Below are 27,902 nucleotides of genomic sequence, written 5' to 3' on the forward strand. Positions count from 1 at the left end.
TAAAATAGATTGCAACGAAAATTTATTTATTACCTTTCTAAGTTATAATTAAAAAAGTAAATAAAGAATATGATTTAAAATTTTTATACCGCAACAATTTTAAATAAAATACAAGTATATCCTTTGTTGTATAAGTTTTCATTTTTTGTTTTCTTTGTTTTTTACTTTAATTAAAATTGTATAATTTTTAAATCCCTTTTTTATGATGAAGTACAGATGAAATAATTAATATTCAATGTAACATAAATTAAACAAAAACAAATTAATAAAAATATTTTAAGCGATTAATAATTTAAATATTTTCAATAATATTCAGTTTATATTATAGGATATTGCAATCATAACAGGTACTTACTTAGTACATAAGAATGCACCCTTTATTCCAAGAGTACAAAGATATTTGCATTATTGATTTTCATGTTTTATTAAACCCCGTCTACCAAAATAAAAAATCTGCAGTCAATTTGACGTTCTTAATATCGGTACAATTTGAATTTTTAAGGAAAGTAAGAATGTACTCAATTCACTTTGTACCAATAAGTCAAAAACAAGCAAAGTTGACACTAATTTGACATATTTTTGCGGACAAAAATTTCAATATGCGTTGAAAAAAGAATAGAAGAGAAACATCAAAATGTTAGTGGAAAATGTTAAAATAAAAATGTTAAAAAATGTTATAACAAAAAGTAGATTGCGTATTCTACGTAAAAATTTTGCAGTTTTGGTAGACGCCCAAAGTATATTTCGAGTTCAAAGCGTTTATTATGTTCTTAAATGAGAACTCAAAAATTTCAGCAACTTTCCAAAGTTATTCGAAAGTGACTGCTTATTATATAAATTTTGACAGTAAATAAATATTAGAGATTTTCATAAACAACAACTGCAAAACGCAATATTGCAAAACCATAACGCGATGAATGTTTCATAATAACTTAGCTATATTGTTATCTATTTGTTTATCTATTAGGTCTATAAATGGCATTCATAGTAAAATCATTGCTTTTTCAATAAAATTTGTTCGTAACTTCAGCACGTTCCTGTATATAATACAAGCAAGGATATATAGATATTGATTTTATTTTTTCTTTTAATGATTTAAATCATTTTTAACATAATAATTAAAATCTTTCTACAAGTTTCAATAATAAAAACATTGCTTTTGAATTAAAATATTCTTTTGAATTTTCATCATTACGTATTATAATAAGAATTATATTCAATGATCAAATTTTGAATACAATAAACATACTATGCACATACATATGTACATAAAGGTATGCTACGGAGATATTCAAATATTCTATGATATTATATAATATAATTTATGAATTTTTTATTTTAATTTTCATCGAATGAAACACTTTATTCACCATGTTAATAAAAAAAAATATATATCAGTAATCTCAAGGGTAAAAAACTATAAATGGCCCCTGGCTAAATAAATATATGTATGTATGAAATTCAATGATAACATTAAAATAATCGACACAACGAATTAATATTGTGCACTTCTATATTCCATCAAAATTTTATTTAATATAAAATGCTATAAATTAAACTCAATTAAAAATTTTTATATTACACAAATATAATTGAAAAATTTTGTACATGCACATTTATATATATATATATATGGCATGTTTATGAAAGTATGTACCTTTACCTAAATATTCAATCAAATATTAAATTTTTGTATAATTAAAATTTTCCAAAAAAAAGTTGTTAACTATTGAAATGTAAAAAAAAATATATTTTTCTTTTTGCAAATATTTTATTTTATTCACTCATTAGATTTTTATTATATTATGTTGCCCCATATAATTACTAGTTTTAGAACTTTTTACTGTTTCAAGAAAATTTAACACGAGAAACCTTTATGTGCAAATTACCCTAATATGGAATCAAAGTATGCATCAAGTTTTTAATTTTTCGAAAGCTCATTATTAATAAAAACACGAATTTGGGTTTCATAAAATTTCTAATCAAATAAAGATAAGGGCTAAATTTAATGATCAGTGTAGGGTCTAAAATTTAAACTATGTATAATAAGAAAAATGAAGTAAGGTTTCTGAAAAATTAAAATTTATCTATATAAGCAATTTTACGAGTTATTAATTTAAAAAATTTTACAAAGAAAAATATAAAAATTTTCCCTCTTAGACAAAGAGTCACAAAAAGATTTTAATTTATCTTTAAAATTTATGGAAAATACTACGAGTCAAATAAAATTTTTGTGATTTTAAGTTCACAATATGAAAATACAAACGGTTAATAAGTAAAAACTTTTATGCATATGTAAGTTTCTCTTCTTCATACAAGATTGTATTGAATACTTACTCCAATTTTAATTCAAGAGTAACTTAGTTATATTTTTCTTATATTAAAAGAACATGTATAATTGAAGATAAAAAAATTGAACGATCAAAACATATTAATAAACATTAAAACATCGCAGAGTAGACAAATGTTAACATAAAAAAATTAATATAATCGAATCTTCGTAAATTAAACCCTGAAGATCGGAATTATTTCTCAACTTATTTTAAATTAAATTACACATTGACAAAAATTAATATATTCGATTTTGCATTAAAAATAGAAAAAAAATGTTGCTTAATTTGACCCCTGCAATTGGTGGTGACCATGGACGTGTCAATTGTTGCCGGACCTGTGTTGTCTATTAACATATTTTTCCTTAACATATTTATGCTCATATTGGCAAAAACATTTTATTTTGATTTGCTTTTCGAAACAGTTCTTTTCAATGAAAATTTGTGTCAATAACAAGCGTAAATAAACTAATTTTTAAAAGATATTGGTATGAGAATCTCAATTTCGATTAAATCGGTTTTGATGAAAATTTATATTCGAATTTACTTTGACGGATTGATAAATTTTTTAAAATTTATATAAACTTCGCCTAACTTTTCGCAAAAATTTAATATTTGAGTTCTGTTTCTATTGCCGTAACTAATTGACGGGTTTTTCAGGACATTCATTGGTATAGTAAATATTTACTAGGATAAACTTACTAACGTCCTTAAAATTTGAAGGAAGTGTTTAAAGGACATTTTCAATATCCTGTGCGACATTTTCACTAAATTAAACCATACAAATTGCAATAGGTTATGTGGTGATCACGTCAAATCTTTATATTGCTTCTTATAAAATTATATTAACTATTATATTATTTTCTGCCTTTCCTCATAGAGTTTTTTGTTTTAAAAAAAATGTGGAAAGGAATAATGCTTATTTTGTTTTTTTCCATAATTTTACTGTGATTATATTTGCAAATACACACATATATATAAAAGAAGTCCTTTATATTTTTTATTTTCAATACAAAAATAGTGAAAATCTAAAATAAAGCTATTAATGTTAAATAAACACATACTCGTACTTACAGTTATCTATACAGTATATTTATTTTTAATGTGCAATGTTTTATTCATTTGATTTGTTTTTATTCTCTTTTTACTTTCTGAAAGAGTGAAACTTGTAGAAACATCAGCTGTTTATAACTTTATTTTCTTTTTGAGAAAATAAAGTTATAGTAATGAAAAAAATAAAGAAAATAACGCAGAAGACGAAACAAAATGTATATGTATGTTTATTAAATAAAGATTAATTGCATTTGTTGTACTTGCTTTATTCCAATAAAAAATAAAACTAAAACAGTAAAGTAAAAAATTTGTGTTGCTTTTTTTTCTTTTTCTTGCTGAACAAAATTTACATGCTGTTGTGATTCATTTTGTTTTTCTTTTTTTTTGCTTTTGATCTTTTTGTCCTTTTCAACACGATTAAATCCAACATTTTAAAGAATATTAAAAAACAATTACAAGTCAAATAAGGAAATATTAAATAAGAAAAATTTTAAAATTACAAAAAATTCAACATAAGATTTTTTGGATTTTATTTTCTTTTATCTTGTAAATTTCATGAAACTTATGTTTTATTTCTTGCTTTTTTTGTATTTTAATTGTTCCAAAAATTAAAATATATTGTTATACTTTATAGAAGCTTTGCTTTTTCTGTTTATTTAATTTTTGATCTCCTCAATATATTGTGATTTAAATAAAAGATGGTGCTGCGATTTTCAAAATTCCATATATAAGTGAAAATTTTTATTGAAATTAACATAATTATTTTTTTTTATAAGATATGATGTTGAACTTGGAATTTCGGTTGAGTTTCTTATATAACTTATTCTTACTTCACAGTGGCTATAATACGGTTTTAATACACAATTCAGCTGTAATTGCGTAAATTGTATAGCAATACTTTACTGCATTTTTGAAGTTAATGGCTGGTTGTAAATGTTTTTATGAACAAATATACTTTTGATATAAAAATGAGGTTCAAAAATTTTATGTTTTTAACGCTAAAAACTGTGATATTATATAAAATATTTTTAAACTATTTAAAATTTTGTCGACTCGATTGTAGTTTGTAACACATACTGCAATATGTAATCTAAAAAGAAATCAGAAATTTTGTTATATTATTAAGTGAATACAACAAAATATCATTGTCCTTTTAGAATTTTAATTTCTACTCAACCAAAATTAATTATGAGAATCGCGAAAACACCTTACATTTTTGACTGTTTTGATTCATTTTCTTGCTTTTTTTGTATTAAATGTAAATATAATTTCATGATTTATTCTTGAGTTTTTCTTTTCTGTTTAATATTTGTATAAATTTTTTCTTTCTTATATATTTTATTTTAATTTTATACATTTTCATTAATATTATTTTTGTATGGATTTCTTTTTCAATATATATATATATATAATAATATATATGTTTGTATATATACATATATACATTATTTGACGATTAATGTATGTTATCATCTGTATCGTTGGTATAAATATTTTCATAACTCCATATGATTCTATACCACAGCCAGGACCAGTATAAAAATAAATACTTAATACTAACGATATGAGTTATTTCATTATGTTTACTACTTTGTTTTTTATCATTGTTATTGTTATTTATTCTATTATTTTTATCTACTATATTTAATTTGGGTTTTTTTCTCTTTTTAAATTCTAAATTTGTTAAATTATTTATTTTTATAATTTTTAAGTTATTCAGATTTTTATTGTATTTGTTATCAATATTTTTATGATTATATTTCATTTTATTATAGTTATTATTTCCATTTTTATTATTATTCATATTATTTGTGTTATTATTACTTTTATTATAATTGTAATTATTATTTACATAATTAATATTATTATTTTTAATTTTATTATTCACGTTATAATTACGTCATGTTATACCCGATTCATTTTGATCATGTTGCTGTTGTCATTCATCCCATAAACATTGTTGTTTTTCTCTTACATAATATATATATTGATCACATTTCCGACATGTTTTAATACCACAACGATAATTTGTTGGATTCTGCCCAATTCCATTTGATGATATTGGATCTATTTTGCCTTTACAATATTTTAATCCGCATGGATACCAACCAATACACATTTCTAATGTACATAAACATGATGAACGTAAATTAAGTATTTCACTACAACGTTTTGCCGATATATCAGGAAATAATATTGTTGCTGCTTCTAAACTTGAAATTGATGATCCTTTTTTTGTTTATGTTTTGTTTTTTTTATTTTGTTTTGACATTTGTGGTATTTGTATATTATATTTTATATATTTAGATTATTGTGTGTTTGGTTTTGATTTTATATTAAATAAGTTATGTGGATTAAAAAACCGAAAAAGGAGAGAAATATAAAAAAATAATATAAATAACATATTTTCAGTTACTAATATAAAAAATAAATAAATTACAAAAGAAGGAAAGGGAAAGAAAGCCAAAACTGTAAAAGCATATAACAAAAGTACGGTTTTTTCCAAAAAAAATAACTAAATTTACGTTTTTAGCAGTTCAAATTACAGTTAAGCATGTATATATATTTACATAATATATTTATATAGACATATGCTTGTTTAAAATAGAAAAGAAATTGTTGACGTTTATCATATATCATTAAGAATAATATTAAGGCTACATGAACCAAAAAAAACAGAATAAACAAAATAAAAGAAAAAGTTAAAAAGAAAACCAAAAAGTAACCCATTACGGTAAGAAAAAATTGTTCAAGTTATTTTTATTTAAACTCGAATGAATATTTTTCGTTATAGTCAAGAAAAATAAAGAAAAAAGGAAAAACGAAAAGACTACGGAAAAATATCCTTAAATGTCATATCACTAATAAATTTTTATTACTTTATATATGCTTGTACTTTAATTGCCTGAGAAACGTGTTATATACTTTATAACAGCATCACAATTTTCCTTTTCCTTCTTTTTTATCATAAATTTTCACTTTTTATGTATATATTTTTTTGTTCTAATACAAATATTATGTATATTTTGTACCTGGTAATTCTGCCCATGCTTTTAAATCAGCATCACGAACATAAGTTGAATCAGCTGCCTCAGAACATAATGAATATAAATGCCTTGTAATTGGTAAAGATCGATTCAATTGTACCCATGCTGTCATCGTATAACTTTCTTTACCTTTATCATCTTCTGGCGTTCTTATTGTACTTGGATTTTTTTGTCGTAATTTTGCCATAGCGTCAGCAGATATAAAATCACCTTTCATGAATTTTGTCACGAAACACATAACTTGGTATTGACTTTGTCCACGTTCTTCTTCTCCAAGAACAAGAGCTTTAAGAATTTTAACTTCCTGCAAAATAAACAAAAATTAATAATAGTAACAAACATAAAAAAAAAAGGAAAATTAAATAAGAAGAAAAGGAAAAATCAAAAAATTAAAAGTTAAGTTAAATAAAACTAAAAAAAAAAAAAAACAAAAAAAAAAATAAAAAAAAAAACAAGAAAAAAGTTAAAAAACGAAAAGAAAGAGAAAAAATGTCTGTTGATTCCTTTGGGTGGAATTAAGAAGTCTTATTTGAACATTAAATGTACATACATACAAATCATAAAAACGTACATGTATAAAATATAATGTACGTTATTATAATATAATATATATGCAAATATATTTATTGTTTGTATATGAAAATATATAAAATTACTTCCGAACAATATTTTTCATATAATAATAAAAAGAAAATTGGGAATTGAGAAATTATATTTTGAATGTCCATACAAAACGTATAAAGATACAAACAAACGTGTTTATATTCATAGACTAAATAAGTTAGTTAACACTATATATATTCATATATATGTACATTTATTTATTTGTATTATAATTTATGCTATATATTCTTAGTTATATCTATATATCATATTATATACTTACATTTCGAAAATCGATTAATTGTGTTATAAGTGTTCCGTCCGTTCTTTGGAATTCTAGTGTGATTAAATCATCACTAACATTAGACGTTATTGTTTCCTGAATCACTTCGCCACCCTATATAAGAATACAAAACAAAAATACATAAATATTAAATATAAAACAGAAAATATTTAATAAAAGATCAATAATAATAATAATAAAAATAAAAAACCAAAATAATTTTATGAATAAAAAAAAATGCTTTTTTTGTTTTGCTTTCTTTATAAATATGCTGTCGCCCTTATTGCCGTTGTTGCTGTTATTATCCTGCCATTTTAATATAAAATGTACTAACTATATGTATTTACATTTTCAAAACATTTGTTACAAAATACCATTTTATTTGCTTTAATATAAAAGGATAAAAACAGAAAAATATAAAAATAAACAAAAATCAGTTGATTTATATCGGGCGGAAAGAAGTATGTATGTATAAAGAAAATTATACAATTGAAGAAGAATATTGGTATATAAAGAATTTCAGTGGAGGATATGAAGAAGAGGGGTCGGAAAAGATTAGGTACTGCATTGAAAGAATATCGAATAAAAACAGAAAATGAAAGTTATTGACATAAATAAAAGTATATACGCATACACGTACATGTGTAAATATATACTTACTTACATCAATAGATATTTTATTATTTTTATTTGAATCTGAAATTAACCTTGTATCAATTTGATTTGTTTGCTTGAAAATTCGGTAATCATAAATATTTATTTTTGTTTTTGTTTTTCTTTTATGTTTTTTTGTTTTTTTTTTAGTATTGACATTATTATTAAAACTCTATTACTTAAAGCCACGATATCGTTTTAATTTAAAAATATAAGTAGAATAAATGAATTTTTTTTGAGAAAAGTAGAGTCAAAAATAACACAAAGTTTGTGTATACTATGAAAATATTTATACAAAATAAAAAGTTCTATTTTGTATTTACTTATTCGATTTATTCTTTCACTAAATTGCATATTACATTAAAAACAAAACAATAAAGAAAATAAATTTATATTGAAAATTATAACTTTAAGCTAAAATTGGAATGGAAGGAGGCGAGTTTATTAAACAGAAAAAATATATAATAAATACATACAGTATTTCATGAAAATTTTGGAATATCATATCTTCTCTTTGTGTTATTTAGTATTGTGTTAGCGTTTTTATTCAACTAAATACGAACCCAATTTAGAATTACCATACATGTTCGAAATTACTTTTCAATTATATAATTTTACACGTGTTATTTAATGGTGTAATTTGCATCAATTAGAAATAGTTGGGAACTTTTATACGCTGTCAAAAGGAGCATGACCAATGTGTTCGCTTTGCCCACACTTTTTTTTTGATTTTATCACACTCAATAGAACGGAGAACGTATTTCTTTTTGTATAATTACATAAATTTTCAGAGAAAAAAAGTACTTTTCAAGAATCTGATTTTCTTATTGTTACGAAATTATTTAAAACTTTTAACTCATCTTCCATATTTTTAATTGTAAATTTAGTAGTGATAGAAAGAATAGTAAAGTAAATAATAGGGAGGATATATAATGGGAGCAAATTTCGCATTTCGAGTCTTCGGTTAAAACGTATTTCTTTATGCTAGGAAAGGGCTAAATGAACTATTTTTGTAGAAATGTATGTCGGTCTTTTGTCTTTCTGTCTTTTAGCCTATATTTACTTTGAGGTTGGGTCGTTTTGATCAACTTTGGGTTATGTCAAGTCTAAGAAACTGAATTTTTACAACTGGCCGATTTTACATTTTTTATCATATTTAAGGAAATATTGATCTGCTTTACTTGAAATATTATATATAAGCTTCGTTTGACAGTATGACAAGCCATCTAATTTTTCGAGGAAATCACGTGTCAGCAACTGAAGATTTACTACGAGCAAAATTAACATTTTTATACATATAAAGAGTAATAATTAACCATTTTTCTTGAAATTTGATATTTAAATTAAGATTGTTAATACAGATATTAAAAAATGTTAAAGAAATTTAGAACTTGAATTTGTATATTTATACTTATTTTCATTTATATTTTAATGCTAGAACTTGATAGTATATGAATAACTGATTTTAAAGGACAGGAACAAAAATTTTTTTTCAATTTCCATACTTTCACTTTCAATAATTAAAATTTATGAACTTTAATAAAAAAAACTTATATGTAAGCACATTTTTCTTCGTTTGTGAATTTTTTCTAAATAGATGAAAATATTATAAAAATGTATAGTAATATTGGTCATTTAAAACTAGATTTTAAAAGTATACCTAAATAATATACGCACACATAAAGTGTATTTATTTATAAAATTGTATATTATGTATACAAGACGGAAAATTACGAGTTTTGTCATGAGAAATGTTTTATTGGTCTAAAAAATCCATTCTCTCAGATATCGCTTTTAATATAATTTTTTGTTAAAGTACTTTTATCCTTTATATTTAGATACCTCATAGTTATAGCAGTAATTACATAATACAGTGCAAAATACTTTTTATATAAATTCCTTTGGTGACAGACAAGATAACATTTTAATTTTTTTTTATATTAAAATATTTGTACATTTTGTATGGGAGAGATGTTAAATCCGATTAAGAACTTTAAAATTTAATGATAGACAGTCAATTAATTACATTGAAGTTTGTGGTTTAAATTTTAAAATTTTAATAAATCATTTAAATTGAAAATTGCGGTTAAATTTTTTAAAATTCATCAAGAAATATTTAGTATGTTTTTATATTTTTTAATTTGTTAAAATATTACCATAGAATTTAAATTATAGAACTACTGTATAGAATTTTAATAAAAGAAAATGTTTGATTCTGTCCGATAAAAACCAGCCGTTAATGTATTTACCACTAATCTGGAAAATGATTTTTTTTTTCTGTTTCCTTTTTATTTAATTTCAAAAGCAATCACAATTACTAACAACTATTTAAACAAGGAAATACATAATATATTTTTGAAAAGGAAATGAAAGAGCATTTAAGGACGTGGCGCATTATTAGAAAATATTACATTGATAACAATTCAATCATAAATTTAATGCAAATTGCAAGCGAGAAAGTATTTAAGTAGGATAATGAAATCATGTCAAATATACACATACACATATAAGGTAGCTATAATGTAGGAATGCACATATTCTCTAAATTGTTATGTTATCTAATATAAAAATAAATTTAATAAAATTCAAAACGACCTTGTTAAGAATAAGTACGAAATTGTTAATAAATGTATAGATTTTCTGTTTACCATAAATTCATTTAAAATTTTATTTTATTTCAACATAATATGTATGTATAAGTTGAAATAAGCTAGCTATAACTTAGAAATTTCAATTTTTCAATTTTTGTCACTGAAATTGATCAATAAATTAAAAAACACAGATACGGAATGAATGGATTCTATTCTGATTTAGTAAGAGGTAAAATGATTATTTTACCTAGATTTATTAAGCTGCACTATTTTTTAGAATTTATTTATTATGCACTGGTTTTTTAGAATTCTTCATAAAAGTTATTTCGAACTATCTTTAAATGTTTATTATGTTGAAAAAAAAATTTCCACTTAAAAATTTCAATATTTACCGTTTTTTATTTTCGAAGCTTTTCTGAATTTCTATAAAAGCTAAATTCTATCTGTAAATTTTTTGGCATCAAAATTATTTATCTTTTTTTACCTGATATTTAATTCTAATTTTTTGTATTCTCCTACAAGTATGCTATTTTTTAAAGTATAAAAAAGTTTTCGTATGAATGAGAATAAATCAGGTAGTGGCTAGTATTGTTTAAAAAAAAAACAAATTTTGATCTGCTTAAGAGAAAAATGCTCCTTTACAAACCATTGGTTTGATCTAAATTTATCTATTAATTTACATCATAGATTGAATGCTACCAATTTTTTTTTACTTAAAATTAAATAAATTTATGAAGACATTAAAATTAGGAAATAAAGCATTTGACAGTAGTCGGATAGCAATTGTAATCTTAAAAATAAAAAAAAAAATATTTTTTTGGGAAAAGAACTAATAAAAATAAAAAATATTTAAAATTATAGGTTTTTTTTATATGTCAAAGCATAAGATCAAATTTAATACCATGTTAATTTGGAACCTTAATAATAACATTATTATAATAAAGTCTAATAAATTCCATTTTGCTCCATTTTTCTAAACATAAGCACATAACAAAAATATATTAGTTGAAAAATTATATTACTGGTATGAAGCAGGTAATGAAAAACTCGTTATGTTATTTGTTATGTTATTTGAAACTCTTTAAAATAATATCGTTACGAATTTAAATTATGCATATTAGCTTCTGTTACAGCACGCAATCTTTCTTTGCAAAAAAAATTCATAATTGGTCTTTTTCTTTAATTTTATCTATAACATAAAGTTATAAATATTTTTTGTTTCAGTCTATAATTACTTAAAAGATATTCGTTTATATAGAGTACAGTGTCTCTTAAAAACTCATTTAAAACAATCAAGTTTTCAAAATTTTTTTAAAAATTAAGAACATTAATATTTACAAAATTTAAAATTAGCATTTCCATAGAACCGTCCTTATATTTAGAGTAACATAAATTTTTAATTATGGAAAAATATTAATAATTACCAAAAAGAGTGCGAGAGCATAAAGTTTTTGAAAAATATAAAGCAAAATTGAGCTGCAATTTTATTTAATTTCGACTTTACTATTTTGTGTCATATCGGCACTCATTTTTAACGCCTTATAAAAGTATAATTCTATATTATATAGTACTAAATATCAAGTTATATATATGTGTATATAGCTAAATATACAAATATGATCAGTTTGAGATTTAAACTCGAAACAGTTTATCTATGGATGATCAATGCTCAAATCATTGAACTATTGTTTATACTAAACATTACTCTTACATTATATAAAATTTTTTTTTCAATTTTTATTACTATAGTTTTCATCATTAAGAACAGCAATAAACCAAAAGTTCATTATAAATCTTATGTGCTGTATACACTATATAAGTATTATAATACTTATATAATAATTTATATTATTTTTTATGTATAATACAATTCCATATAAATCCAAAATAATACGAGTAATGATTATCCTAAATATCCTAGATAATTTTCAATTATATGTTTGACGATCCCAATAAATATGATTTCATAATGTTCATACATAATAACTATGTATGTTAATGTATAATTATTTCATTTATTATTAGTATTATTAGATTTGTCTGGCGGAAATATAGAGTAAAAGAAAAGAGGAATGAGAAAAATTATTATTTGTCAGTTGGAATAAAAATCTGATATTTTAATATTCCACCTTAAATACATAGTAATTTGGCAAATAGGAAAAAGTTTACTCAAACTTACGTTTTTCGAGCGTACGAAATAGGAATAAGAAAAAAATTATTTTATGTCTGTAGCTACCATAACTACTTATATACACAAATTTAAACATATTTTTATTATTTATGACACATTAAAAAATAAAAAAAAACTTACTAAAGAAGTTTTTTAGAAAGCAAACAACGAAACTAAGTACATACACATACACAAACATAAATATATAAATAGTTTTTCACTTTTCCAAAGGTATGCAGTAGTTATAAACTATAGTGAGTAAAGTAAACATTATTATGTAAATATTATAAGAGTTTGTAAAAACGTGAAATTTTAAAAATTAAAGAAAAGAGAATAAGTGAGTATAGGTATATGAATACTTACACATGAGTACTATATAAGTTAAGTTGATAATTAAGAAAAAAAACTTTTTATATTCTTATATATATTTTAAAACTACATCACATTTGATTTAAAAATTTATTTAAAAAATACATCTACTACAACATTTGTAGAGGACGTCGAGAAGGATTCAAAATTTCAATTCTTGCATTTTTTAAAAAAACTTGAAAATGTATACATATAATATTATAACAAGTAAGTATAATATTATAACAAACATAGATACATAAGTAAATATACGTTATAATGTAAGGAATACTTTGTTATTCTATTTTAGTACTTTTTTGTTTTTATTTAAATTAAGGGTATATTGCATCAGCAACATATAATAGATAGAACGTGTAAATGAATTTAATTAAAATTAAAAATAAAAGAGAATACGAGTACATAATATACAAACACTTACACTTTGTAAATATACATAAATACATAATATATTAATGTATTATGTAGTGTATAATACAATAGGAGAGCGTAATTTCCAGGCATATATATTTTTATTATTATTTTGTTCTTTTGTTTTCATTCTTTTACAAATACCAAAATGTGTTAAAAAAGAATTTTTCATTATAAAGGGAAATATTTAAATTGTCACAATAATTTTTCTCCTCTATATACTATATAACAGACAACTTATGTGTTTATTCGGTATAATATCGAATGCGTACATTACATTAAATGAAATCTTTATTACCCGTAGACTTGTAATACAAAAAATGCTTATATTTTTATCTACATACATATACACATTTCATAAAATTACAACAACTTTAAATTAAGAGAAGAACTTTACATAATTTTTCAACTATTTTTCAAAAGAAAAAAAAAACAATTATTAAAGAATTTTCCTCACTTTATTATAATAATAATAATAATAACAATAGGAAAAGAAAGGGAAGAAAAGGGAAAGAAGTAAAAAGAGAGTAAGAAAAAGATATACTTTAAAAATATTTACACTTTTTTTTTTAAATTATAAATATTTTGGAGGTGAATAAATATCATAAAAAGTGTATAACAGCAGACAGTGAAGTACTCCACTACTTAAATTGTGAAATTTAATTAATAAAAAACTTTGAATATGTAATAATTTTCACTAAAAATATATGTGAGTATAGGACTTTGCTTTTTTTTACGTTTTTGTGCTACTTAAACAAACAAAAAATTTGTTCCTTTTCAACTGTTTATAATTATTTTGTCCCTATTTTTTTTTGTAAATATTTGTCCCTCGTATTACGTTAATAATTCAACATCATCATTTTGGGCCTAAATAATTTATTTTATTGTTTAAAATTAAGTTACATGTTTAACTATACAGTGTATGGGCTTTCATCAAAATGGTAAACAGTATAAATGAATTTTACGGATTTATGTGTAAATGCGGAAATTTAAAATTGCTACATAAAAATTGCAACTAAAATGTTTTATAAAAAAGCAAATAAAATAAATATTTCGCGAAATAATAGACCTAGAAGCCTTGTCGATCGTTATAATTTATTTTAGAAACAATATATTAAAAATTGAAGCGAAAATTTTAAATTTCCTTTTTTAGTAGTAACAAATAGATATTTGATTTAAATATACTATAAAGGCAACTAATATTTAACTAAAATTTAAAATAAAGTTCACTCAAATTCAAAACGAAATTTCATAAATATTTCAGAATCTCCCATATTTGTGGGTTATTACAGCACGCATTAAATTACTTGCTGTACATGGCATATGTATATCTGTTAATATTTAATTCAATTAAAATATTTCAAGGATTGAACACTTGATTCAATTTACTAAAATGTTATTAAATTAAAAAAATTAATAAAAAATACAAGTAATTCTATGGTATAGACATTTGTTAGATATTATGCCCTATATCATGTGAAGCCACATTCACTCTTTCTCAGAGTGAATTATGAATAAAAGAAATTTGACAAATAAAATGTAGATTTTTGTACGCGAAAGAACATTTAACAAAAGTTAACAATTTGTCATCTTAAATTTTTTTTTTCATTTTTTATTCCATACTTAACAAAATGTATGTATACATTTATATAAATAACTAACTTGGTATATTATGTAAGGGTATGAAAATCAACAAACCTAGCAATTATGTACAAATTATAATAATTTTTTAGTACACCCTTCTTCATTCTTTTAATGTTTCTTCATGTTTAGTTATGATGAAATTATAATTGGTAATTAAGTGGAGAAAATATTTGTACATAAATACAAAATTATAAATATGTGTATAATAATACTTATGTATATATTTGCAAGTACTACATAAACGAATGTTAAGGAAAACAAATTTTTTTTTTGTGGAATTAATGATTAATAACCAAATTATGTAATAAATTAATTCGGTTATTTACACAAAAACGTTGTGAACTTACAAAAATTTGAATTAAAGGTTTTCGAAATAAATGAACCAATTATAAATGAAAATTTATTTTGAATTTTCTTTTATATTTTTCGGTTTAGGTATAGCTACCAGAAAAAATTTCTCTTAATTTCAAATGAATTAACATTGTGGTATGGTAACCGAGGAGTTTAAATTTCTCTTTTTTATTTAGATATAATATAATTTAATTGTATGTTGTGTACACGAATAAGGATTGAAAAAACAATATAAATATAAGGTACAAATAAAAGTAAGAAGACATGTTTTTCATATACACGAAAGCTTCATTCATCTTCAAATTATCAAATTTACATAACATTTTATTTTAGGTTATTGAAAACAAATTGATGGAATACAAAAAATTTATCATGGAGGTGGCATTTTCTCACTTAAATGAGAAAAAGGAGATTTGGCGATTTGAATTAACGTAAACCGGCTACATTTTTTATACACGTACGAACGTATGTTCGAAGGGTATACTAAATTTGTTACCGTTTGTAACGCTACGAAATAACGGTCTTAGATATAGCCTCAAGTGCATGTTTTTGATCAGCGTCAAATTCTGAGTTGATTCAGATTTGTCTGTCCGTCCGTCCCAACGATAACTCAAAAACTAATTGGGCTAAGTTCACCAAATTTTTACAAATGATTTATTGTAGTCAGTGCCAGAACACTATTTAAATTGGACATGATAGGGGTACCGATTCGGGTAGCTGCCATACAACTTCAAAATTAATTTGGCTATATCTCAGAAACTATAAAAGTTGTGGTATTGAAATTTCACCCAAGCAAATATATTAGTAAAGCCGATGTGATTGACAAAATTCGTTAAAATTTCTTGGCTCTTTCTGGTAGCTGCCATACAACTTCAATAGCAGTTTGCCACACACAGTATTTTGAAAAACATATACTACTGAAATTTTGCATAAATTAATATGGTGATACGGCAACTTAAAGTCATAGTCTGTCTTATAGTCAGTTATGGCATCTTTATTCGCACATAGGATAACAAATTCGTACGGGTATCACAGAGTTGACAAGGTCAACTCTTTTTTTTCTCGTTTTCACATATGTTTATAGTGAGGATCACCATAAAATTATAAAAAAAATCGATATACTCTCCAATTTGAATGTTGAAGTTTTATAGCAGCTACGGCAACAAACCAAATAATTTTGACAAAATTTTTTAATGGACATAACCAAAATTTTAATATGTAAATTTCTTACAGTGCATCAAGTATTTTTAGAATATTCGCACCACTATCTCAATTATTATTGAGTCAATGATTAGGACAATTATGTTTTAAAATAAAAATAAACGGCAAAATTACGTGCATGTTAGACTATTAACCTTCGAAACAGATATTTTTCTTATATGTGCTTAAAAGCTGAGCGATAAGTTGTAATGCCCAGTGAAAGACTTTGGTTTATATTCCACTGTATTTATAGTGTCATAAAACATTTTAGGTCATGTACATGCGCATTATTAGTGTAAAATAAATAACTGTAATATGTTAGTTAAGAAAATGTACTTCAAATAGTATTTTTCCACTTAGCTTTGTTCGCTTGATAACAAAAATAACTACCACCTAATAAAAATATTATTACGAAACCGAAACTGCGTTTTCCTAAAGAGGAAAATGTCTATAAAAATGTATAACTTTTTACTTAAAAAATTCGAAGCTTAATCAATTAATTTTGATATAATTATTACGTACATCTAAATAAACTTATTTTTAGTTTTTCAAGGTGAAGTGAAAGATAACAGAATTAAAGAAGAGACTTTTAACTTAAAAATCTTTATATTATCGGAACCCCAGACGTTCGTACATTCATTTTACATACCTATACCATTAAATATATTATATAAAATACACAAGGTCGGTTCATCATGACATTCATTGCCCAAGTTTAAAATGTACTTCAATCGTTACTCAGGATTAATATTGTAATGTACCCATATTTATACGTTATTAATTTTACACCTGTAACTTAATATTAAAATGCACTAATTAATAATTTAAGAAAATAATCGTAATTCAACTCGTTTCTTCGTTAAAAAAAAAACACAAAAAAATCATAACTCTTCATTCATCAAATTTAACTGTTATAAAACGCAGCGTAACGAGAGCCAGTTAAGGGAAAACTTTTATGGAAAAACCATGAAGAAAAGGTTTGAAAAGTTACTGATTTTTTTTAAATTAATTTCATCCCAAAAAAAATAAAAAGTAAACGAAAAATTTAATTTAATAATCTGTTTAAGCGACCTTTTTTGATTAAAAAAATCTTCTGAAGAAATATTTACTTAAAAGGAAATTTAAAAACTTTTTATAGCAAAAAAGTTAGTGTGGATTTTTTTCTGATTCCACATTTCTTAACAAGTATTTTCTTTTGAAAAGTTATAGTCAGTTTTTTAACTTGACCGAATATAATTCCAGAAAAAATTTTTTGTAGATATTTGTCTTATTTTGATTGATAACGACAGTTAAGTTCATAAAAATAGGGACACATCTACATTTCAATATTACTATGGCTACAGATTTACTTATTAGGATTACATTCCTAGATAACTTAAAACAAGTATAGTAGAAAAACTCTTAGTTACCAAAGAAATACTACGTAAATTGATGACGATAAATCAGAAGACTAAAATAATTTGAAGGCAAAAATTTTTGTCATAATGTGTCAAAGAATAAGTCTATGTGGAAATAATTAGATTTGGCCATTTACAAAAAAGCAAGTGGTTTTGAGCAAAATTACAAAAAAGCAAAATGGTTTTGAGCTTACATATAAAAAGATTCACTACCAATTTAGTCTACTTCATTTTTACCAAATGATTTATTACAGAAAACTGTTGAAGATTAACAAAGTGCAATAAAATTAAATTCAATTTAATGATGTTTCTTCAAAGTTCTCAAAATTTCATATCCGATTTTTCAATACGTTCTGATATTATAAATTTAAAATTAAAGCGTTCCATCACTTTTTAATGGAAACGAAAAAAAGTAATTGAAACAGTTTTCACGTAAATGATAAATAAGAGTAACAATTGATGAAATTATCAGAATATTTCAATAATTTATTTAAACAAGAACTTATATGAAGTTTTTGAGCAGTTTAGTTATAGAACTCTTGAATTTGGAACATATTAAGCTTACACTATATTAACCGACCGCAATGTGTTGTCTAGTTAAGTGAAAGTGTTACAGAATATTATAAAAATGTCTCTTAAATACTTCTTTTCAATTTTTAGGGCGTTATTAAGCTTTCAGTTAATATACCTAGAAAAATGTAAATTGGGATCATAGTAGAGTTACGTTTTGGGCTACTCGAATTTCTTGAGATGCTCAAATATGACCAAAACTCAAATATCAAGAAAATCCATCAATTCGTTTCGTAGGTATGACAAAAAATGTAAAATCGGCCCCCAGATCAGTTTCCGAACCCTTATTTTTCCAAAAAAATTATAGATTTCTTGTTATAACATGTCGAATTTAAATATTAAATTTCAATAAAATCCCGTAGGAAACGTTCAGTTGCTGACACCTGATTTCTTCCATTTTGGAAGAAATTTGGAAAGAGGTTTCACGTACGGTCGAATGAAGCTTATATATGAAATTCCAAGTAAATCTATTGAATATTTTCTTCCAAATGATCAAAAATGTAAAACAGGCCCGTTAAAAGGTCCAGTTCCAGATGTTTGATATATTCCAAAAATCAAAATAAACTTACATAAAAAATTTCATGAAAATCGGTTCAGTCGAACTTGAGATACACGCGTGCACACACAGACCGACAGACCGAGAGATCGACAGGTTGTTGAAAATAGTTTATTTCCGGTTATCTAACATGGAGAAGTGCGTTCCCACCGAAAACTCGATATGCAAAATTTGTTGCCATCACATAACCAATTATGTATATTGTATACTTATACAAAATGCGGTTGGTACAAATAATGTATTCGAAATTCTGGCATTTTGCAGATTCGTTTAGCATTCACGAATTTTACAGATTGTTTTTTGCCTTTTTTAAAATTATGGCGAATTGCATAAATTAATCTAGGTTGAGAAGCCTTTGGGAACAAAACCCTAATGACCAATTAAACAATGTCGTGAATACCGACACATTAAACTCATCTATAGCTACATATCTATTAAAAATTATTGAAAAACAAAAAAGTGGATTTCATTGATTCATTTTAATTTTTTACAGCTTTTATATTAAATAGCTTTATTTTACGAAAATTATAACAGAATTTCAGTCAAGATAATCACTTTTTATATAATATGTAATAACAGAAAATTTATACAATAATTAATCAAAATATAATATAAAAAAATCACTATTTTTATACACAATTTTTCCATTTGCCGATCAAATTGGTTTAGTAGATCCGTAGGGATTACAAAACTCAAATGAACATAAAATGCATAATATATTTTTGAACATGTCGAGGGGATATCCTTAAAATATGTATATGTATATATAGACGTTGTAATAAATTAATTGCAATTATAATAAAAATGCAATAGTTTTATTGAATCGAAAGAAAATTTTCAATTTTGAAACATTGTTGTACATCTGGCGTCAATGTTAATATTTACCAATTAAAAATTAATATTTTAATTCTATACATTAAATATAGTGGACAAATAAACATTGTGTACTTATAAACGAATGTCTATTTGTATATATGTATTTAGATTTAATTTTTTAAATTGAAAATTTATAAAAAAACAATTAATATTTTATATATGTATTTACATTTTTAAAATAGGTTGAACAAATATATATATACCAACAATATATACATACATATATATATATTTATTATGTATGTATGAAAATATTATTTAAAATTAATTATTTTCATAAATTTTTCCATAATATTAAATTTTGCATATAATATCAAGTCAGTGCCCCAAATTTACTTTAGTAAATTTTACAAATTGAATTAGAATTTAAATATGAAATTTAAAATTTTGATTTTAATTTTAAATTTTAAATTTATTTTTTTTTTGAATCTTCAAATTCCAACTTCTAAATTTTAAAAATATTCATGTTTTTTGTCAAATATGTGTGTATGATTTTTCCAAATAGATATACTTATTAAAAATTCTTATAAAAGCAATAATAAAATTATTTATATTATTTTTAGCAAAAAAGTTATAAAAAGGAAAGACGAAAAACGAGGAAACAAATGAGAACAATAATAATTACTTATAATTTATTGAACAATAGCACAATAATGTTCCTAAATCTAACATAAAATATCCGCAATAATTAATTACACTTCATCGACAAAGATCTGATCAGATAACATAAATTGTAAAAAAAAGAAAAAGTCTTTGATACTTTTAAAAAAATATTTCAAAAAATTGGAAATTATTTCTTCAACGCGATATTTTACATGAATATCTTTTAGAATTTAAATTTAATTAAGAGTGCTGAGAGAGAGGAATTTGAAACATTTGTTATTTAATTTGAAGCTTCATGATGGTTAACATTACCGTAAGTATTTTGTACCTTATACAAATTCTTTTGTTTCAGGAACCAAGGTTTTACATTTTGACCGAAAAATAATGTATTCTTTTTGGGTCACTCATTAAATTATCTTAATCTTTAAAAATCAAAGCTCAAAGTCCCTTATAAATGCTCAAATTATTTCAACTGTTTAGTTTAAGTCTCTTGCAAAAAACATCCTTGTTACTTGATTCATGAGGCTTACATTTATTTCTTAATATCTTTCTTACAAATTTAATCGCAAATTCTATCAATTGCCAATCAGTAATTTACTCTCAGTTTCATATAGGCCCTCCCATATGCTAATAGTCATTTAATTCAAATTTTTAAAATATTTTTAAAAACATTCTGAACAATTAGCTAAACAAAATTTAAATTTGTATACAAAAAGTTATTTTGTGAAATCTAATTAAATCAAGTCAGCCACACTGAAAAAATCTCTTAACAACGTTTGTTTGTACGTGGGTATTGTAAAATCAATAAAAAATAAAAAAGCACAAAATTTCGTTATTTTTTTTAAACAACTTCGTAATTTACTCATCCTTAAAATTGTCTATTAAGTAATATTTTTCATTCCAATAGTAAAGTATCTTATTGCAGCCCTTATTATTTTATGTTACCGAAACTTACTTTACACAATAAAAATTTTCTTTTCAATAAGCCCCACATTTAATCGAAAGAATTAATTTTGTTTTTTTTTTAAGGTTTTATATAGATTAAAACCAATATTCAACTATAGTACAACTATATAATTATTCAATATTCAACTATAGTAGGACGGAAAAATATAATATTTAATCTTAAGGTGTTAGTGAGATTTGTATTTGAAACAAAAATGTTATATTAATTTTTTTTAATGGTATATATACCCTGAATCAAATTGAAAGGTTTCTAAATTAAACCCAAATATTACAATTTTTAATCATCATGATAGTAAACATAAATAAAGTTAGGTCAAATCAATGGCTTGTATTGTAGCACTTTTCTCTTTAACAAGTGAAAATACTACTTTTAAAAACAATCTACAGTTATGTACTACAATATTAAAATTATTTTCATTTATATACAAATATATTTCAAAATTGCATACCTTTTAAATGGGCAATGTCAGCAATCTTTGATATAAAACAAAAAAAACACTGAAAAAGATGTTAACATAATGCTCGAATTTAAGGGTTAATTATGTTAGTTAAGAAAAATGTTTATATTTTTTGATGACATAGCTTTTACCGTTAGCTTTCTGCATTTATAGAAATTTGACAAATCTTGTGGTTCCGGAAATGTATGATACCAAAAATTAAAATTTTTCAAATTTCAAGAGGCGATAACTTGAGAAGGGTTCGAGGTTTTGAAAAAAGTTTTGTTCTAACGAATTAAATTATTTATCAATATCTAAGAGTTTCTTAAATTTCAATCTCCTAAAACATACAAAAAACAATATCAAAAATTCGAAAAAAACGAACTAAGATAACAGTTAATTTTATCAGTCATTTTGTTTTTTTATATACTTTTATGTCATGCAGCGGTAGAAAAATCATCACACTACTTTTTGCGGTAACAAAATTTGAAAAAGGTTTATGGTTTCCTTAAAATAAGTAGTCAAAAAATGGCATTTTTAGGTTTTTGAGGGGCAATAATTTTTAGAGGGCAGTTTCTTCCACGGAATTAAGAACAATGTACGTATGAAATTTCAGCTTTTTATTTGCAAGGGTGGAGGAGTTTTGTAAGCAGACACACGCACAGACGTAATGACGGACGGACGGACGGACGGACGGGCTTAGTAACTAATAAGCACATTTTTTTTGAAAAGTGCTAAATATAAGAAAAAAAGGGCTTTAAAAAAAGGATCTTTAAATGTACAAATAATGTATACATATATCTTTTCAAAAAGTCAGCATGCTTGTACACAAATACTATATTATGTTATGTAGACATAATTATTACGTTTTTCTCATATATTTCATATAGTATGTATAGAGTATACAAACTTTTAATACTTACATTTTAAAAGTAATACAATAAAATTATTTACTTAATCTACGAATTAACTTATACATATATATTTATTTTTTTTATTACAACAGAATTTTTAAGAAAAATAAAATGTGAATGTGTAAAAGTCCGTTTCTGTATAATAGATGAACTTGTACATATATTTCATAGGATGAACATTGACATTATGAAGAATAACTGTGTACCTCTAAATAATTAATTTATCGCTATAAACATAGAAAATTTTGATGAATTATTACAGGCTATCAAATGTCAAGAGCAGTTTTCTAAAAATATTAGAATTATTGAAAGATTATCTGTGCTAAATTACTTATTTGTTGAAAACGAGTGTAATACAAAAGCCGTAATTAAAATAAAATGTTTATCTAGCTTCAAGACTTTTTTTAGTGCTAGTTTTGTTGAGATTTGTTTCATCAGGTTAACTAGCTGGACAGTGAATCAAGCAATTTAAGGTAGAAACATAAAACCGGAGTGACTCAAGCCCCTTACACAACTATTACTCTTGTATATTAAACTCAGAAATCAAAGTTTTTGACCTTTAGCAAAAAGGCGGTGTATGTTTCATATATAAAATTGTACATTATATAGCTAAATCCCATAATAGGGTATGATTTTTATGTACGTGTTCAAACATATAATTACATCAATCAGACTTTAAGATAAGTCCTCAACATATAAATGTTTATAATACATAACATGTACATGAATGCGTACATACTACATATGCATATATAACGATTAAGGGTTTTTAACTAAAATTGCTACGTATTTATGTTATATAACAAATATATACCCAGATACTTAATACATATGTACATAATATGTATGTATGTACGTATTTATATTATTACTACATATGAAAATACAAAATTAATCCTTCAAATGTAAGAAGTTTTGAATGAAATTGATTTTTAAACATGTATTTTTTTTTCTTCCATATGAATATGTTTTCATTTTTAATTAAAAATGGAAATGTAACTTTTCATTTGTAAGTCTCAGTATATCAGTTTAAATAATAATAATGTCTAAATTTGCATGGAATATCAAATTTTAAAATTTTTGAATGGTATAATATAATATACACACATTCATATAATATAATATATACATATGTATATATACTCACATACAAAAATATATAAAAAGACAAATTGAAAATTTTTGATTTTATCACAAAAAAAAAAAATATTGTTATTTTTCAAAAATTTTCTAATAAAAAAGAGAACAACCAGTGAGAATTTGTAATCGGCTCTCCCGATTGTTACCTGTTTTAACCCTAAATAAAAATAATTACATTTAAGAACATGTTATTGAATTTCAATGGAAAACGAAGAAAAAAGAAATAAAAACAGGTAAAAATTGCTAAAATTTCAAAGTACTTTTTACAATTTTCTAAAAATTTGATTCTCACGAAATAAGTTTCTATATCTCTAAACTAATGCAGTCAAACTAATGAGTAGTTTTGTTCACTTTTTTTTGGAAAAAAGCTGAAGAGCTTAAAACTCAAATACATAATGAGAAATTAGAAAAAATATATGAAAACTTTCTACACAATTGAAGTGAATACATGCAACATATTAGATTAATTGCATACGCTAGATGACACTAAATGAAGGAATATCAGTATAAAAAATGCAATCTCAATTGCCTTAATATAAAAAGCCAGCAAAACATAAATTCAATAGTAATAGTCATTAAAAAATTATTTGAAAGTTATAACAGCAATGTTATAACAGCAATTTGGTTATCAAATGAAATTTCATATTTAGAAGACTTTTCTATTACTTTATTTTAAAAAAAAAATGGTATTTGCGTTTTGAATAAATTTACAAATTTAACTGCACAGATAACATCGCTTTTGTCTTTAATAGCTTTACGTAAAAGCAACATTATCGACGAGCCGAACAAAGTGGTAAATATACCAGTTTAGCTTTTATTCACAATTTAGTTTCTATAACAACCAGAAGGTAAATATCAAATTTTAAGAAACTCCATCAATCCGTTTCGTAGATATGGTAAAAAATGTAAAATCCGCACCCAGTTCGGTTTCTAAGCTCTTATCTTTCCAAAAAAATTATGGATTCATAGTTTTAAAACCCAAAATTTAAATTTTAAATTTTGAAGGAAATTAGTTGATTATTTCTCAGTGCCATAGCCAAAAAAACATGTAAAATTTGATCAAAATCAGTTCTGCCGCACTTGAGATGCACGCGTGCACTCACAGACCGACGTCTCTCTAAAATTAGTTTAAGCTTCGCTACTATGGAGAAAGTACGTTCCCACCGAAAATTCAACATCCAAAATTTGGTGCCAGTACATAACCCACCTCAACCAATACAGTTGAATAGCATACAATGCGATCGGTGAAAACAGGGAACGGTAGTCCCAGCATTCTCAGTTATTAACATATTTTAACTCAGTTATTAGCATATTTGTACATACAAACAAAATATATAAAGTACTTTTTTTTTGTGCCAAATTTAAAAAAATGATTTAGAAAACATTTGTTTTAGTGACAATAGCAATTAGGAACAAATTGGCATATAGACCGTTCTTTTTTATCAGGCTACCAAATTTGAATAAGCTACTTATTTCTTGTTAACAGGCCCCATTCTGGGTTACCCAACATCTACTTAAAATCAACATACAATTTTTAATATTGAATGTAAGTTAAAAAAAATAAAAATATAAAAATAGTAATTTTTTAAATAGGATTTCTTTCCCCTTTTTATAATATTTTTTTGTCTTCTTTTTTGTTCTTTTTCTAAGTTAAAGTGATTGATTTTGAAACTCAAAAGAAAAAGAATGATATCAGAAGAAAGTTTTCTTTAAAAAATTTAAAAAGTTTTCATTGAAATATACATAAGCTATAAAAAATAAACTAAAATTTTGTGAAAAATATAAAAAAAAATCTACCGAAAAATTATAAAACATTTGAATTCCGGTTTTATAATGATTATTTCCGTTTGAACCTGTTACTTTATATGTGTGTATATCTAAAACATATTTGTACACACACATAAAACTTAAATTCTTGTATTTTTAAAATGTTCACTATTGTATAATCAAAAAATAATGATTGTCATTTCCTTAGTAATTTATGTTAACATTTGAGTGTTTATAGTAGTCATTTCCCTTTTAATATCGACCATTTCCGTTTAAGTAATGGTGACTTCGAAATTTAATACTGCTTACATTATTATATAATAATTTAGACATATTGAAAAAAATGTTAAAATGAATTAAATTAAAATTTTCAGCTAAAGTTTTTCTAAATATCACAGAAATAGAATCTTAAATAGAAAAAAAAATTATAATTTAAATTTAAACAATGACTGGAATAAGAAAAAGAATGTATGTAAAATAAAAAGATTTGAAATAAAACTTAGATGCTTCGTAAGCGTGTATCAAGAAAAATTCACCAAATTTACGGAAGTCTATTATAAGAGACTTATTCTTAATAATTTGATTTTGGCACAATTATCTTAATTTACAGGCCTAAATGTTTTCCAAAGGTGAAAAAATATTTGCGTTTTAACACTATTTTCGAGTAGTAATGCATAGTTTCAGATTTTTAGAAACAACTTATTAAAGACTGCTTTACCAAAATAACAAAAATAAGGTTTTCAAATTAATTTTTGGTCGACTCACAACAATACCGTCACTATGACTAATATAGTTTCAAATCAGATATTTCTGTTAAATCACACAAAATACAAAATTTTGTCACATACATGCTTATATTTTGCACTTATCAGAGTAAATTTAATATATAATTAAATATAATTTAAGTTTTTAATTATATTTTAAATTTATCAAAACCAACAAAAAATATTGCAAAATTATTCATACCCAAAATCTATTCTATGCAAATAAAAAATTATTATGTGTACGCAAAATTTTTCATATCAATGTAGTGTTATTTAATGCACTGTGTCAACGTTTCATCTGTAATGGAAGGATATAGAAGTGAGAGTACAACAGTAAAAACAAGTATATTTAAGAAAGTTAAAAAAAATACTGTATCAAAAATTACAACAATAGAAAATATTGTGCAAATGAAATAAATCGGTTCAATTATCATCATCCTAAGTAATTTTTTTAACATTACCTCCAACTGCCCTTATTATCTCCATCTAATCTTTGAATATATCACTATTAATTTTGTAATATAGAATTAATTCACACATAATTGAGAAAGAAAAGACAACCTGCATAAATTTCTGTCACCATATTACACAGCAATTAAGAATGAAAATATAGTCAACCAAACAAATATTTTGAAAATTTAAATCTACAAGTAGCAATTAACTTATGTACAGGTGTAAGGAATAAGAACAACCTATTGAAACAATATTCTAAATATAATATAATTTGGCACGAATGTAAGAGAAATTTATTAGAAAACAAGTCTTTACACATGGCTTGAGTTGCATTGCTGATCTTTAAGCTAATACATAATATAATGTATACTTTTGAAAAAATGTATAACTTGGAGGGAGGAAGACTTACTAAGAAAGTTTGTTCTTACAAAATAAAATATCTATTGACAGGTACAAACAATTTGAATTAAACAAAAAAGAAAATACTCTAATCGGAACAGGATATGGGCGACTGTATCGCGTAGCATTTCACCTTATCAATATTAATTTATACCTAATAAATCTAATCTGTGAAAGAGTGTTATGAATGGATGAAATTTTTTATATAAAATATTAAATATGTTTAGGTTCTTGTACATATATGTATACAAGTTAATAAAATAGTGCGCAAGAAATGTGTAGTTTCTTAAACCACCATCCAAAATTGACCAATAATTTGATTTAGTCGAAACCGAAAAAACAAGAATTCATGAACAA

At 23.8% G+C, this 27,902-nt stretch overlaps 1 protein-coding gene across 1 annotated transcript in view; it reads right to left on the reverse strand.

Moving 5' to 3' along the window:
* Positions 1 to 3,594: 3,594 nt before the first annotated feature.
* LOC129615112 (out at first protein) overlaps positions 3,595 to 27,902 on the reverse strand; it is a 148,183-nt gene continuing 123,875 nt past the window's right edge. The window contains exons 5-7 of the mRNA XM_055530187.1: positions 7,317 to 7,430; positions 6,416 to 6,734; positions 3,595 to 5,612 (exon numbers count right to left, since the gene is read on the reverse strand). Of these exons, the coding sequence (XP_055386162.1) occupies positions 5,323 to 5,612; positions 6,416 to 6,734; positions 7,317 to 7,430 (723 nt within the window). The 3' untranslated portion in view covers positions 3,595 to 5,322. The remainder of the gene's footprint in view (positions 5,613 to 6,415; positions 6,735 to 7,316; positions 7,431 to 27,902) is intronic.

The sequence above is a fragment of the Condylostylus longicornis genome, unplaced genomic scaffold, assembly GCF_029603195.1.
Source record: "Condylostylus longicornis isolate FDR11 unplaced genomic scaffold, ASM2960319v2 ptg000135l, whole genome shotgun sequence".
Classification (NCBI taxonomy): Eukaryota; Metazoa; Arthropoda; class Insecta; order Diptera; family Dolichopodidae; genus Condylostylus; species Condylostylus longicornis.